The 13,981-nt window shown below is 48.8% G+C and overlaps 1 protein-coding gene across 1 annotated transcript in view; it reads right to left on the bottom strand.

Moving 5' to 3' along the window:
* The window catches only part of C12H17orf75 (chromosome 12 C17orf75 homolog), a gene marked incomplete at its 5' end in the record, with an annotated part of 31,921 nt that overhangs the window by 6,788 nt on the left and 11,152 nt on the right, over window positions 1-13,981 (bottom strand). Inside the window, 5 exon segments of the mRNA XM_040331582.1 lie at window positions 1,754-1,857; window positions 5,381-5,517; window positions 5,688-5,752; window positions 5,891-6,010; window positions 8,058-8,109. Of these exon segments, the coding sequence (XP_040187516.1) occupies window positions 1,754-1,857; window positions 5,381-5,517; window positions 5,688-5,752; window positions 5,891-6,010; window positions 8,058-8,109 (478 nt within the window).

The following is a 13,981-nucleotide window of genomic DNA, read 5'->3' as shown; positions in this document are numbered from 1 at the left end:
ATACCACCTTGCCAGGGCAAGGGGCCTACTTACCCGTCCTGCGACCACCGGCTGGAGGCATTCCGGACAGAACCAACATCCGCTAAACGGCATGGCTGTCGGCCAGACACACTGACAAAGCCATAGAGACCGGTCATATGTGCGCCCTGGAACATGTAGTTCCCCCGGCCGCCCCTGGAGCAACGGGGCCTGTCGTGGACGACCCAGAGCTGAGCTGAGGGCCGGCACACGCTCGATGGCCGAACCTGGGGGGACTACAAGGGTCAAGACCCAGCCTGTCACCCAGTCGGCAGTTGATAGAAGAACCTCAGGATTCGAAAAAATGCCGGAACAAAACAAATAAAAGCGAAAAACAGGACTCCAGAAGGCCTGTCCTCTCCTGACATTAGGCAGAAAAAAAACTGGAGCTGCTGAGGCAGAGTGTGGGTTATACCCGGGGGACCACGCCCCCTGGGAGGAGCTGTAATGAGGAAAGTGTTGTTAACACTTTAAGTGATGTTTTTCTGCCTAACTCTCCTGGAAGGAAGGTGAATAACCCTAAGGTCAAAGGCTGCCGTGTCCGCCCATGAACGGAAGAGAAAGCAGAGCAGGTGTAAGGAAAACAATGGCCAATGGGAGGGAGGAGCCACACTCCAATCCCCATAGATAGTCATGCAATGCACTCTATGGTCATGGCTGACACCCCCTATTCAGGTGTCTGGCTGCTTTTCGGGTGTTTTTTGGAAGCACCGGATTAGAGCCGTTGGCTCTAATGGGCATCCAAAAATGTGAGAAGCGGACGCAACGCTGTGCGTTTGCTTCTCACTCAGCTGTATGTTAGGAAAACAAAGGAATTCGCTTTACTGAAATTAAACCCCCTTTCAGCCAATCAGGTGCGCTGGGTCTGTGTTACCTGTCACCTGATTGGCTAAAACAACACGTGCTTTTATTGGACGCCTATCAGGCTTCCAATCAAAGGCAGAGGATGAGAGGAGGAGCGGGCGGGAGAAGATATCGGGTCGGGGAAGAAATTGAGGACACGGCTCGCTGCCTGCCGCCGTAGCCCAAGACAAGGTAAGTGCCCGGCAGATGGGGGGGGGACACAGTGGCAGCATTTTGGGCACAGCGAGGGCTGCAATTGATGGGTAAATTTTTCAGTTTGTTTGCGCCCCCCAAAAAATAGGATTTTTGTACTCACCGTAAAATCCATTTCTCTGAGTTCATGGACGCACACAGCAGTCAATCTCATAAAAGGAAGGATAATACCCCGAGGTCAATTGCTGCTGTGTCCGTCCATGAACGGAAGAGAAATCTTGAGCACCAGCCGCCACACTGGACCCTGACGAGGGGGAGCCACACTACAACCCCGACGAGGGGGGGGGGGGGGCCACACTACAACCCCGACGGGGGGGGGGGGCCACACTACAACCCCGACGGGGGGGGGGGGCCACACTACAACCCCGACAGGGGGGGGGGGGCGCCACACTACAACCCCGACAGGGGGGGGGGGGGCCACACTACAACCCCGACAGGGGGGGGGGAGCCACACTACAACCCCGACCGGGGGGGGGGGGGATGCCACACTACAACCCCGACGGGGGGGAGCCACACTTTGACCTATGGAGGAGCACACTGACATAAAAGATAATAGGATTCTAATCTAGTAGAAGATGACAGAAGGTGTGGGGTTCACGTGTCCTCCTCCCCTATACAATATACACCACACTGACATCTTCCTCCTCACACTGAAATCCTCCTCCTCGGGGTCGCTCACCTTCAGCTTGAAGTTCTCCAGTTTCTGTCGGAATAAGAAGGGGCTCCCACCATCAGAGCTGCTGATGAAGAATTGCATCCAGTCCTCACAGAAGCGATTGCTGACTGCAATGAGAAGAGTTGGTTAGATGTGAGACTTCCCGGATAGAATGTCCTGTAAGGCCTTGTACAGCATGGCAGTCCTCTCCGAGGGACTCAATGATCTCCGTCATGTAGATGATAGAGAGCACTTCCCTCTCCTAGACATGGAAGGCCATACCAGAAATCAGCCTATTCAGTACTTAGGAACTGGGCTCACGGGACCTCCACCCTACAAACCACAGGCCATTCCAGAGACCCCCCCACCCTACAAACTACAGGCCATTCCCAAGACCCTCCCACCCTACAAACTACAGGCCATTCCCAAGACCCCCCCCCCCCCACCCAACAAACCACAGGCCATTCCCAAGACCCCCCCACCCTACAAACCACAGGCCATTCCCAAGACCCCCCCCCCACCCTACAAACCACAGGCCATTCCCAAGACCCCCCACCCTACAAACTACAGGCCATTCCCAAGACCCCCCCACCCTACAAACCACAGGTCATTCCCAAGACCCCCCCCCACCCAACAAACCACAGGCCATTCCCAAGACCCCCCCACCCTACAAACCACAGGCCATTCCCAAGACCCCCCACCCTACAAACCACAGGCCATTCCCAAGACTCTCCCACCCAACAAACTACAGGCCATTCCCAAGACCCCCCCACCCTACAAACCACAGGTCATTCCCAAGACCCCCCCCCACCCAACAAACCACAGGCCATTCCCAAGACCCCCCCACCCTACAAACCACAGGCCATTCCCAAGACCCCTCCACCCTACAAACCACAGGCCATTCCCAAGACCCCCCACCCTACAAACTACAGGCCATTCCCAAGACCCCCCCACCCTACAAACCACAGGTCATTCCCAAGACCCCCCCACCCTACAAACTACAGGTCATTCCCGAGACCCCCCACCCTACAAACTACAGGCCATTCCCAAGACCCCCCCACCCTACAAACTACAGGTCATTTCAGAGACCCCCCACCCTACAAACTACAGGTCATTCCCAAGACCCCCCCACCCTACAACCCACAGGTCATTCCCAAGACCCCCCCACCCTACAAACTACAGGCCATTCCCGAGACCCCCCACCCTACAAACTACAGGCCATTCCCGAGACCCCCCACCCTACAAACTACAGGCCATTCCCGAGACCCCCCACCCTACAAACCACAGGCCATTCCCTAGACCCGCCCCACCCTACAAACCACAGGCCATTCCCAAGACCCCCCCACCCTACAAACCACAGGCCATTCCCAAGACCCCCCCACCCTACAAACCACAGGCCATTCCCAAGACCCCCCACCCTACAAACCACAGGCCATTCCCAAGACCCCCCACCCTGCAAACTACAGGCCATTCCCAAGACCCCCCACCCTACAAACTACAGGCCATTCCCAAGACCCCCCCACCCTACAAACCACAGGTCATTCCCAAGACCCCCCCCACCCAACAAACCACAGGCCATTCCCAAGACCCCCCCACCCTACAAACCACAGGCCATTCCCAAGACCCTCCCACCCAACAAACTACAAGCCATTCCCAAGACCCTCCACCCTACAAACTACAGGCCATTCCCGAGACCCCCCACCCTACAAACTACAGGCCATTCCCGAGACCCCCCACCCTACAAACCACAGGCCATTCCCTAGACCCCCCCCCACCCTACAAACTACAGGCCATTCCCAAGACCCCCCCACCCTACAAACCACAGGCCATTCCCAAGACCCCCCACCCTACAAACCACAGGCCATTCCCGAGACCCCCCCACCCTACAAACCACAGGCCATTCCCGAGACCCCCCACCCTACAAACCACAGGCCATTCCCAAGACCCCCCACCCTACAGGCTATTCCAGAGACCCCCACCCTACAAACTACAGGCTATTCCAGAGACCCCCCCACCCTACAAACTACAGGCCATTCCCAAGACCCCCCCACCCTACAGGCTATTCCAGAGACCCCCACCCTACAAACTACAGGCCATTCCCAAGACCCCCCACCCTACAAACCACAGGTCATTCCCAAGACCCCCCACCCTACAAACTACAGGCCATTCCCAAGACCCCCCCACCCTACAAACCACAGGCCATTCCCAAGACCCCCCCCACCCTACAAACCACAGTCCATTCCCAAGACCCCCCACCCTACAAACCACAGGCCATTCCCGAGACCCCCCCACCCTACAAACCATTCCCGAGACCCCCCACCCTACAAACCACAGGCCATTCCCAAGACCCCCCACCCTACAGGCTATTCCAGAGACCCCCACCCTACAAACCACAGGCCATTCCCAAGACCCCCACCCTACAAACTACAGGCCATTCCCGAGACCCCCCACCCTACAAACCACAGGCCATTCCCAAGACCCCCCCCCACCCTACAAACCACAGACCATTCCCAAGACCCCCCCACCCTACAAACCACAGACCATTCCCAAGACCCCCCCACCCTACAAACCACAGGCCATTCCCGAGACCCCCCCCACCCTACAAACTACAGGCCATTCCCGAGACCCCCCACCCTACAAACTACAGGCCATTTCCAAAACCCCCCACCCTACAAACCACAGGCCATTCCCAAGACCCCTCCACCCTACAAACCACAGGCCATTCCCAAGACCCCCCCACCCTACAAACTACAGGCCATTCCCGAGACCCCCCACCCTACAAACTACAGGCCATTCCCAAGACCCCCCACCCTACAAACCACAGGTCATTCCCAAGACCCCCCACCTTACAAACTACAGGCCATTCCCAAGACCCCCCACCCTACAAACCACAGGCCATTCCCAAGACCCTCCACCCTACAACCCACAGGCTATTCCAGAGACCTCCCCACCCTACAAACTACAGGCCATTCCCAAGACCCCCCCACCCTACAAACTACAGGCCATTCCCAAGACCCCCCCACCCTACAAACTACAGGCCATTCCCAAGACCCCCCACCCTACAAACTACAGGCCATTCCCAAGACCCCCCCACCCTACAAACTACAGGCCATTCCCAAGACCCCCCCACCCTACAGGCTATTCCAGAGACCCCCACCCTACAAACTACAGGCCATTCCCGAGACCCCCCACCCTACAAACTACAGGCCATTCCCAAGACCCCCCACCCTACAAACTACAGGCCATTCCCAAGACCCCCCACCCTACAAACTACAGGCCATTCCCAAGACCCCCCACCCTACAAACTACAGGCCATTCCCAAGACCCCCCCACCCTACAAACTACAGGCCATTCCCAAGACCCCCCCACCCTACAGGCTATTCCAGAGACCCCCACCCTACAAACTACAGGCCATTCCCGAGACCCCCCACCCTACAAACTACAGGCCATTCCCAAGACCCCCCACCCTACAAACTACAGGTCATTTCAGAGACCCCCCCACCTGCACTTGCATACACAGGGAGGGCACTGGAAAGGTCTTCCCCTCACCCCGCTGTCCTTCCCTATAGAATGACCACAGAGGTCGCCCTCCTGGATGTACAGGGATAGGTCACACCATATGACGGCAGGAGGTAAGCAGCGAGCTCTCACCTGCATTCCGCAGCTCTGGCTGACCCTCTGTGAAGTCCACAGTGATGGTGGATTGCTGGCGCTCAGTCATGGCGATGCACAGAGATGCCATTGTACCCTCCTGTACCAGACCCTGCAGACTGGCTGAGCTCAGGAACCTGCCAAACACAAAGGAAAATCCCACCTTTACCCCCATTGTTCTCATGTGACTCCGATTTACATCCGCACACAGACATAGCTGCCCTCCCCCGCCCCTGGGCAGAGCGCCCCGCCCCCGCCCCTGGGCAGAGCGCCCCCTCCCCCCCCCCCCCCCCCATCACATCCGTACCTGCTGATGTCGTTCTTCGTCCTCTCATCGGAGTTTGTCACTTCCACCGGAGTGTAGCTGAGTGCCTGAGAGGAGACAGAGAGGTAGGTGAGGATGTGACCACCTACCCCCAACCACTCAGAGGAGAGGAGGCGTGTCCTCCCAAGAGCTCCTCCCCTTTACCCGGGATAACAACCCCTCCCCCCACTATAAAGGAAGCTCACCGCATGTAACAGGAAGGCCATCTTCTCCTGGAAAAGGCCGACTATCCGCTGAATCGGCAATATGGAGTCTTCAAACCAACTGCTCAGGTGAGGCCGGATGTCCGAGTCCAGGTCCCCCGTCTAGAGAAGAGCAAACAATAAGTACTGTGCCCTATGAAGGGTAAAGGAGATAATAAGCAGGGTGCCCTATGAAGAGTATAGGAGATAATAAGCAGTGTGCCCTATGAAGAGTATAGGAGATAATAAGCACTGTGCCCTATGAAGAGTATAGGAGATAATAAGCACTGTGCCCTATGAAGGGTATAGGAGATAATAAGCAGGGTGCCCTATGAAGAGTATAGGAGATAATAAGCAGGGTGCCCTATGAAGGGTATAGGAGATAATAAGCACTGTGCCCTATGAAGAGTATATGAGATAATAAGCACTGTGCCCTATGAAGAGTATAGGAGAAAATAAGTACTGTGCCCTATGAAGAGTATAGGAGATAATAAGCACTGTGCCCTATGAAGAGTATAGGAGATAATAAGCAGTGTGCCCTATGAAGAGTATAGGAGATAATAAGCAGGGTGCCCTATGAAGGGTATAGGAGATAATAAGCAGGGTGCCCTATGAAGGGTATAGGAGATAATAAGCACTGTGCCCTATGAAGAGTATAGGAGATAATAAGCAGGGTGCCCTATGAAGGGTATAGGAGATAATAAGCACTGTGCCCTATGAAGAGTATAGGAGAAAATAAGTACTGTGCCCTATGAAGAGTATAGGAGATAATAAGCACTGTGCCCTATGAAGAGTATAGGAGAAAATAAGTACTGTGCCCTATGAAGAGTATAGGAGATAATAAGCACTGTGCCCTATGTGGTGGAAATTTGAAGATGTATTGTCATAGTGTCACCAGGGTTAGCACTTCTGCACCCCGCTCTAAATAGAACTGACTGGGGCGGTCTGAGGCTGGTTGAATCTCGTCTGGTAGTAGAAAATGTCTTGAGGTTGGAATGTGATGTTTGCGGCATGGGCGTATGTCCGCCGGCGAGGGGCCCTCTGTGCATTAAGCACCGACGATCGTTGGGGGGGTGCGCTCGCTCTGCAAGCACACGACTGGTTATGGACAGATGTGCGCTCTTATCTGGGTCTTGTCTGATCAGCATGGCTTGGGATTCGTAGCGTACGCCTGTACATAGCCTCCATTCCACCTTAATAAGGGTAGATAGCCTCCATTCCACCTTAATAAGGGTAGATATCCTCCATTCCACCTTAATAAGGGTACACAGCCTCCATTCCACCTTAATAAGGGTACATAGCCTCCATTCCACCTTAATAAGGGTAGATAGCCTCCATTCTACCTTAATAAGGGTATACAGCCTCCATTCCACCTTAATAAGGGTACATAGCCTCCATTCCACCTTAATAAGGGTAGATAGCCTCCATTCCACCTTAATAAGGGTATAATCTGCATATGCATTATTCTATGGAATGGCGCAGATTAAGGATTCCATTAGCGATTAATATGAGAGCTTGTGATCGGTTCTGGAGGCGGGGGGGGGGGGGGCACTCCCTGCCCGGACACGCCCATAAGACTTTAGCCAGCATTGTATGTATTTCTATTCATGTATTCTATGGGACTTCCTGTCAGAAGGAATGTCCTTATATGGTGTTTGCCGTGTCAAGGGGACATCCTGTGATGACCACTCCCATGGGGGAGGTGATTAACTGGTGGAGTGATCACTTCCTGTTTGTGTGAATAAAATGAGCTGTGCTGAGCCATGAGGGGCAATGATGGTGACTTGATAACAAGCTGATGGGCGATGGAGTTCTTTTGTATGAATGGTGAGTGAACCTATTTAGTTTAAAGATGGCTTATTTCATTAAGACAGAGTATGTGCTTTTTAGCACATGGCAAAATGGCGGTATGCTCGGTCTGCACAAAGCCAATTTTGCCACCACACCTATGAAGGGTATAGGAGATAATAAGCAGTGTGCCCTATGAAGAGTATAGGAGATAATAAGCACTGTGCCCTATGAAGAGTATAGGAGATAATAAGCAGGGTGCCCTATGAAGAGTATAGGAGATAATAAGCACTGTGCCCTATGAAGAGTATAGGAGATAATAAGCAGGGTGCCCTATGAAGAGTCCAGCATAGATCGCGGCACAGACTCGGCCTCATCCTACCTGAATCTTCATCTTCAGATCCTCCACATGTCTGTCCAGTTCAAGTCTGAAGGTTTCATCTTAAGGAACACAAAGAGATCCCCCATTCCCCACACTGACCACTTCCCACACCGACCGCTTCCCATCCCCCACACCGACCGCTTCCCATCCCCCACACCGACCGCTTCCCATCCCCCACACCGACCGCTCCCCATCCCCCACACCGACCGCTCCCCATCCCCCACACCGACCACTCACTATCCCCCACACCGACCACTCCCCATCCCCCACACCGACCACTCCCCATCCCCCACACCGACCACTCCCCAGCCTCCAGATAGAGTAGAGAGTGTGTAGAGTAGAGAGTGTGTAGAGTAGAGAGTGTGTAGAGTAGAGAGTGTGTAGAGTAGAGAGTGTGTAGAGTAGAGAGTGTGTAGAGTAGAGAGTGTGTAGAGTAGAGAGTGTGTAGAGTAGAGAGTGTGTAGAGTAGAGAGTATGTAGAGTAGAGAGTATGTAGAGAGTATGTAGAGTAGAGAGTATGTAGAGTAGAGAGTGTGTAGAGTAGAGAGTGTGTAGAGTAGAGAGTGTGTAGAGTAGAGAGTGTGTAGAGTAGAGAGTGTGTAGAGTAGAGAGTGTGTAGAGTAGAGAGTGTGTAGAGTAGAGAGTGTGTAGAGTAGAGAGTGTGTAGAGTAGAGAGTGTGTAGAGTAGAGAGTGTGTAGAGTAGAGAGTGTGTAGAGTAGAGAGAGTGTAGAGTAGAGAGAGTGTAGAGTAGAGAGTGTGTAGAGTAGAGAGTGTGTAGAGTAGAGAGTGTGTAGAGTAGAGAGTGTGTAGAGTAGAGAGTGTGTAGAGTAGAGAGTGTGTAGAGTAGAGAGTGTGTAGAGTAGAGAGTGTGTAGAGTAGAGAGTGTGTAGAGTAGAGAGTGTGTAGAGTAGAGAGTGTGTAGAGTAGAGAGTGTGTAGAGTAGAGAGTGTGTAGAGTAGAGAGTGTGTAGAGTAGAGAGTGTGTAGAGTAGAGAGTGTGTAGAGTAGAGAGTGTGTAGAGTAGAGAGTGTGTAGAGTAGAGAGTGTGTAGAGTAGAGAGTGTGTAGAGTAGAGAGTGTGTAGAGTAGAGAGTGTGTAGAGTAGAGAGTGTGTAGAGTAGAGAGTGTGTAGAGTAGAGAGTGTGTAGCATAGAGAGTGTGTAGCGTAGAGAGTGTGTAGCGTAGAGAGTGTGTAGCGTAGAGAGTGTGTAGCGTAGAGAGTGTGTAGAGTATAGAGCAGGGATAAGCAATTAGCGGACCTCCAGATGTTGCCAAACTACAAGTCCCATGAGGCATAGCGAGACTGACAGCATCAAGCATGACACCCAGAGGCAGACGCATGATGGGACTTGTAGTTTGGCAACAGCTGGAGGTCCGCTAATTGCTTATCCCCGGTATAGAGTATGTAGAGTAGAGAGTGTGTAGAGTAGAGAGTGTGTAGAGTAGAGAGTGTGTAGAGTAGAGAGTATGTAGAGTAGAGAGTATGTAGAGTATAGAGTATGTAGAGTATAGAGTATGTAGAGTAGAGAGTATGTAGAGTAGAGAGTATGTAGAGTAGAGAGTATGTAGAGTAGAGAGTATGTAGAGTAGAGAGTATGTAGAGTATAGAATATGTAGAGTATAGAGTATGTAGAGTAGAGAGTATGTAGAGTAGAGAGTATGTAGAGTAGAGAGTATGTAGAGTAGAGAGTATGTAGAGTAGAGAGTATGTAGAGTAGAGAGTATGTAGAGTATGTAGAGTAGAGAGTATGTAGAGTATGTAGAGTAGAGAGTATGTAGAGTAGAGAGTATGTAGAGTAGAGAGTATGTAGAGTAGAGAGTATGTAGAGTAGAGAATATGTAGAGTATGTAGAGTAGAGAGTATGTAGAGTAGAGAGTATGTAGAGTAGAGTAGAGAGTATGTAGAGTAGAGAGTATGTAGAGTAGAGAATATGTAGAGTATGTAGAGTAGAGAGTATGTAGAGTAGAGAGTATGTAGAGTAGAGAGTATGTAGAGTAGAGAGTATGTAGAGTAGAGAGTATGTAGAGTAGAGAGTATGTAGAGTAGAGAGTATGTAGAGTAGAGAGTATGTAGAGTAGAGAGTATGTAGAGTAGAGAGTATGTAGAGTAGAGAGTATGTAGAGTAGAGAGTATGTAGAGTATAGAGAGTATGTAGAGTAGAGAGTATGTAGAGTATAGAGAGTATGTAGAGTAGAGAGTATGTAGAGTAGAGAGTATGTAGAGTAGAGAGTATGTAGAGTAGAGAGTATGTAGAGTAGAGAGTATGTAGAGTAGAGAGTATGTAGAGTATAGAATATGTAGAGTAGAGAGTATGTAGAGTAGAGAGTATGTAGAGTAGAGAGTATGTAGAGTAGAGAGTATGTAGAGTAGAGAGTATGTAGAGTAGAGAGTATGTAGAGTAGAGAGTATGTAGAGTAGAGAGTATGTAGAGTAGAGAATATGTAGAGTATGTAGAGTAGAGAGTATGTAGAGTAGAGAGTATGTAGAGTAGAGAGTATGTAGAGTGGAGTATAGAGTGTGTAGAGTAGAGAGTGTGTAGAGTAGAGAGTGTGTAGAGTAGAGAGTGTGTAGAGTAGAGAGTGTGTAGAGTAGAGAGTGTGTAGAGTAGAGAGTGTGTAGAGTAGAGAGTGTGTAGAGTAGAGAGTGTGTAGAGTAGAGAGTGTGTAGAGTAGAGAGTGTGTAGAGTAGAGAGTGTGTAGAGTAGAGAGTGTGTAGAGTAGAGAGTGTGTAGAGTAGAGAGTGTGTAGAGTAGAGAGTGTGTAGAGTAGAGAGTGTGTAGAGTAGAGAGTGTGTAGAGTAGAGAGTGTGTAGCGTAGAGAGTGTGTAGCGTAGAGAGTGTGTAGAGTAGAGAGTGTGTAGAGTAGAGAGTGTGTAGAGTAGAGAGTGTGTAGAGTAGAGAGTATGTAGAGTAGAGAGTATGTAGAGTAGAGAGTATGTAGAGTAGAGAGTATGTAGAGTATAGAGTATGTAGAGTATAGAATATGTAGAGTATAGAGTATGTAGAGTATAGAGTATGTAGAGTAGAGAGTATGTAGAGTAGAGAGTATGTAGAGTAGAGAGTATGTAGAGTAGAGAGTATGTAGAGTATGTAGAGTAGAGAGTGTGTAGAGTAGAGAGTGTGTAGAGTAGAGAGTGTGTAGAGTAGAGAGTGTGTAGAGTAGAGAGTATGTAGAGTAGAGAGTATGTAGAGTATAGAGTATGTAGAGTAGAGAGTATGTAGAGTAGAGAGTATGTAGAGTAGAGAGTATGTAGAGTAGAGAGTATGTAGAGTAGAGAGTATGTAGAGTATGTAGAGTAGAGAGTATGTAGAGTATGTAGAGTAGAGAGTATGTAGAGTAGAGAGTATGTAGAGTAGAGAGTATGTAGAGTATGTAGAGTAGAGAGTATGTAGAGTAGAGAGTATGTAGAGTAGAGTAGAGAGTATGTAGAGTAGAGAGTATGTAGAGTAGAGAATATGTAGAGTATGTAGAGTAGAGAGTATGTAGAGTAGAGAGTATGTAGAGTAGAGAGTATGTAGAGTAGAGAGTATGTAGAGTAGAGAGTATGTAGAGTAGAGAGTATGTAGAGTAGAGAGTATGTAGAGTAGAGAGTATGTAGAGTAGAGAATATGTAGAGTATGTAGAGTAGAGAGTATGTAGAGTAGAGAGTATGTAGAGTAGAGAGTATGTAGAGTATGTAGAGTAGAGAGTATGTAGAGTATAGAGAGTATGTAGAGTATAGAGAGTATGTAGAGTAGAGAGTATGTAGAGTAGAGAGTATGTAGAGTAGAGAGTATGTAGAGTAGAGAGTATGTAGAGTATGTAGAGTATAGAGAGTATGTAGAGTAGAGAGTATGTAGAGTAGAGAGTATGTAGAGTAGAGAGTATGTAGAGTAGAGAGTATGTAGAGTAGAGAGTATGTAGAGTAGAGAGTATGTAGAGTAGAGAGTATGTAGAGTAGAGAGTATGTAGAGTAGAGAGTATGTAGAGTAGAGAGTATGTAGAGTAGAGAGTATGTAGAGTAGAGAGTATGTAGAGTAGAGAGTATGTAGAGTAGAGAGTATGTAGAGTAGAGAGTATGTAGAGTAGAGAGTATGTAGAGTAGAGAATATGTAGAGTATGTAGAGTAGAGAGTATGTAGAGTAGAGAGTATGTAGAGTAGAGAGTATGTAGAGTATGTAGAGTAGAGAGTATGTAGAGTAGAGAGTATGTAGAGTAGAGAGTATGTAGAGTAGAGAATATGTAGAGTAGAGAGTATGTAGAGTGGAGTATAGAGTATGTAGAGTGGAGTAGAGAGTATGTAGAGTAGAGAGTATGTAGAGTGGAGTATAGAGTATGTAGAGTGGAGTAGAGAGTATGTAGAGTAGAGAGTATGTAGAGTGGAGTATAGAGTATGTAGAGTGGAGTAGAGAGTATGTAGAGTATAGAGTATGTAGAGTGGAGTATGTAGAGTGGAGTATAGAGTGTGTAGAGTGGAGTAGAGAGTATGTAGAGTATAGAGTATGTAGAGTGGAGTATGTAGAGTGGAGTAGAGAGTATGTAGAGTATAGAGTATGTAGAGTGGAGTATAGAGTATGTAGAGTGGAGTATAGAGTATATGTAGAGTATATGGGAGGTGATCCCGTAGAGGATGGACACTGAGGGGAGAACGTTGTTTCGTATAAAATAAGTTTTATTCGGATACAATAATTAGATTGTACATATACTCTCACTCTACATACTCTATACTCCACTCTACATGCATAGGTAGATTCAGAAAGAGTTAGGCCGGCGTATCAGTAGATATCAGTAGATAAGCCGACCTAACTCAGAATCTGCGCCGACTTATGTCTAAGTGTATTCTCAAACAGAGATACGCCTAAACATATCTAAGATACGATGACTTGCGTCGTCCTATCTTAGATTGCAATATTTTGGATGGCCGCTAGGTGGCGCTTCCATTGCGGTCGGCGTAGAATATGTAAATGAGGAGATACGCCGATTCACGAACGTGCGCCCGGCCGCCGCAGTCGATTTACGCCGTTTCCGTAAGGCATTAGCAGGCCTAAAGTTATTCCATCTATGAGGTGGCATAAAAACGATGTATTATTAAAAAAATTATTAACAAAACATTAACAGCGCTAGAAAGAGCCTAAAAAACCCCTGCTACCCGCTCATGCTTACACAAAGTTAAGATAAAAAGCGCTTGTCATGAAGGCTGCTGCCTCTGCTCACTCAGGAATATGGCTCCAAATTGCTCAGGCTCAAATTTCCCTTCGTAAGTCCCGGGTAGAAGCTAGGCTGCCTTGCAAGCTGTATCGTCGTGTAGTCACGCCCTGACGCGTTTCGTGATAGGTCCACGTCTTCAGAGGGCGTCTTGTGTAAGCATGAGCGGGTAGCAGGGGTTTTTACTGTTTAAATAAAAGGATTTACACTATGCAAAGTCTCTCTTGCCTCCCTGCATGACTGCCAAGCTACACAGATTGAAGAGCACACGGATCATCACCACACACCAGAGGAGGAGAACCGATGCGTACAAGTGGATGTATCCAATGCCTTTAAAGTACTACATTCTGGTGAGTACAAAACCTTAGGGGGAAATCACAGAGAGTCCCTACCAGCATTTGAGCAGACAAACACCTACACTGTGAGATCACTCCTAACAAAGAACTGTACATCTGAGGAATTACACGGACTATCATTAATGGACTCACAAAGAGTGGGAACACATGTTACATAATAATTTTATGCGATATATATATAGTCTCAGAAATCTTTTTTCTCAATGTACCATTGCAGTACATGAGTATTGGTCTCATAAGCCTTTTTTAGGCTCTTTCTAGCGCTGTTAATGTTTTGTTAATAATTTTTTTAATAATACATCGTTTTTATGTCACTATTTTATTATAATAGCTGCTTTTCCACTGCATAAAACAATTATACATTTAACTTTCTTTCCATCGAGCG

This window comes from Rana temporaria, chromosome 12, assembly GCF_905171775.1.
Source record: "Rana temporaria chromosome 12, aRanTem1.1, whole genome shotgun sequence".
Taxonomy (NCBI): Eukaryota; Metazoa; Chordata; class Amphibia; order Anura; family Ranidae; genus Rana; species Rana temporaria.
This window is presented reverse-complemented; position numbering and strand designations above follow the sequence as displayed.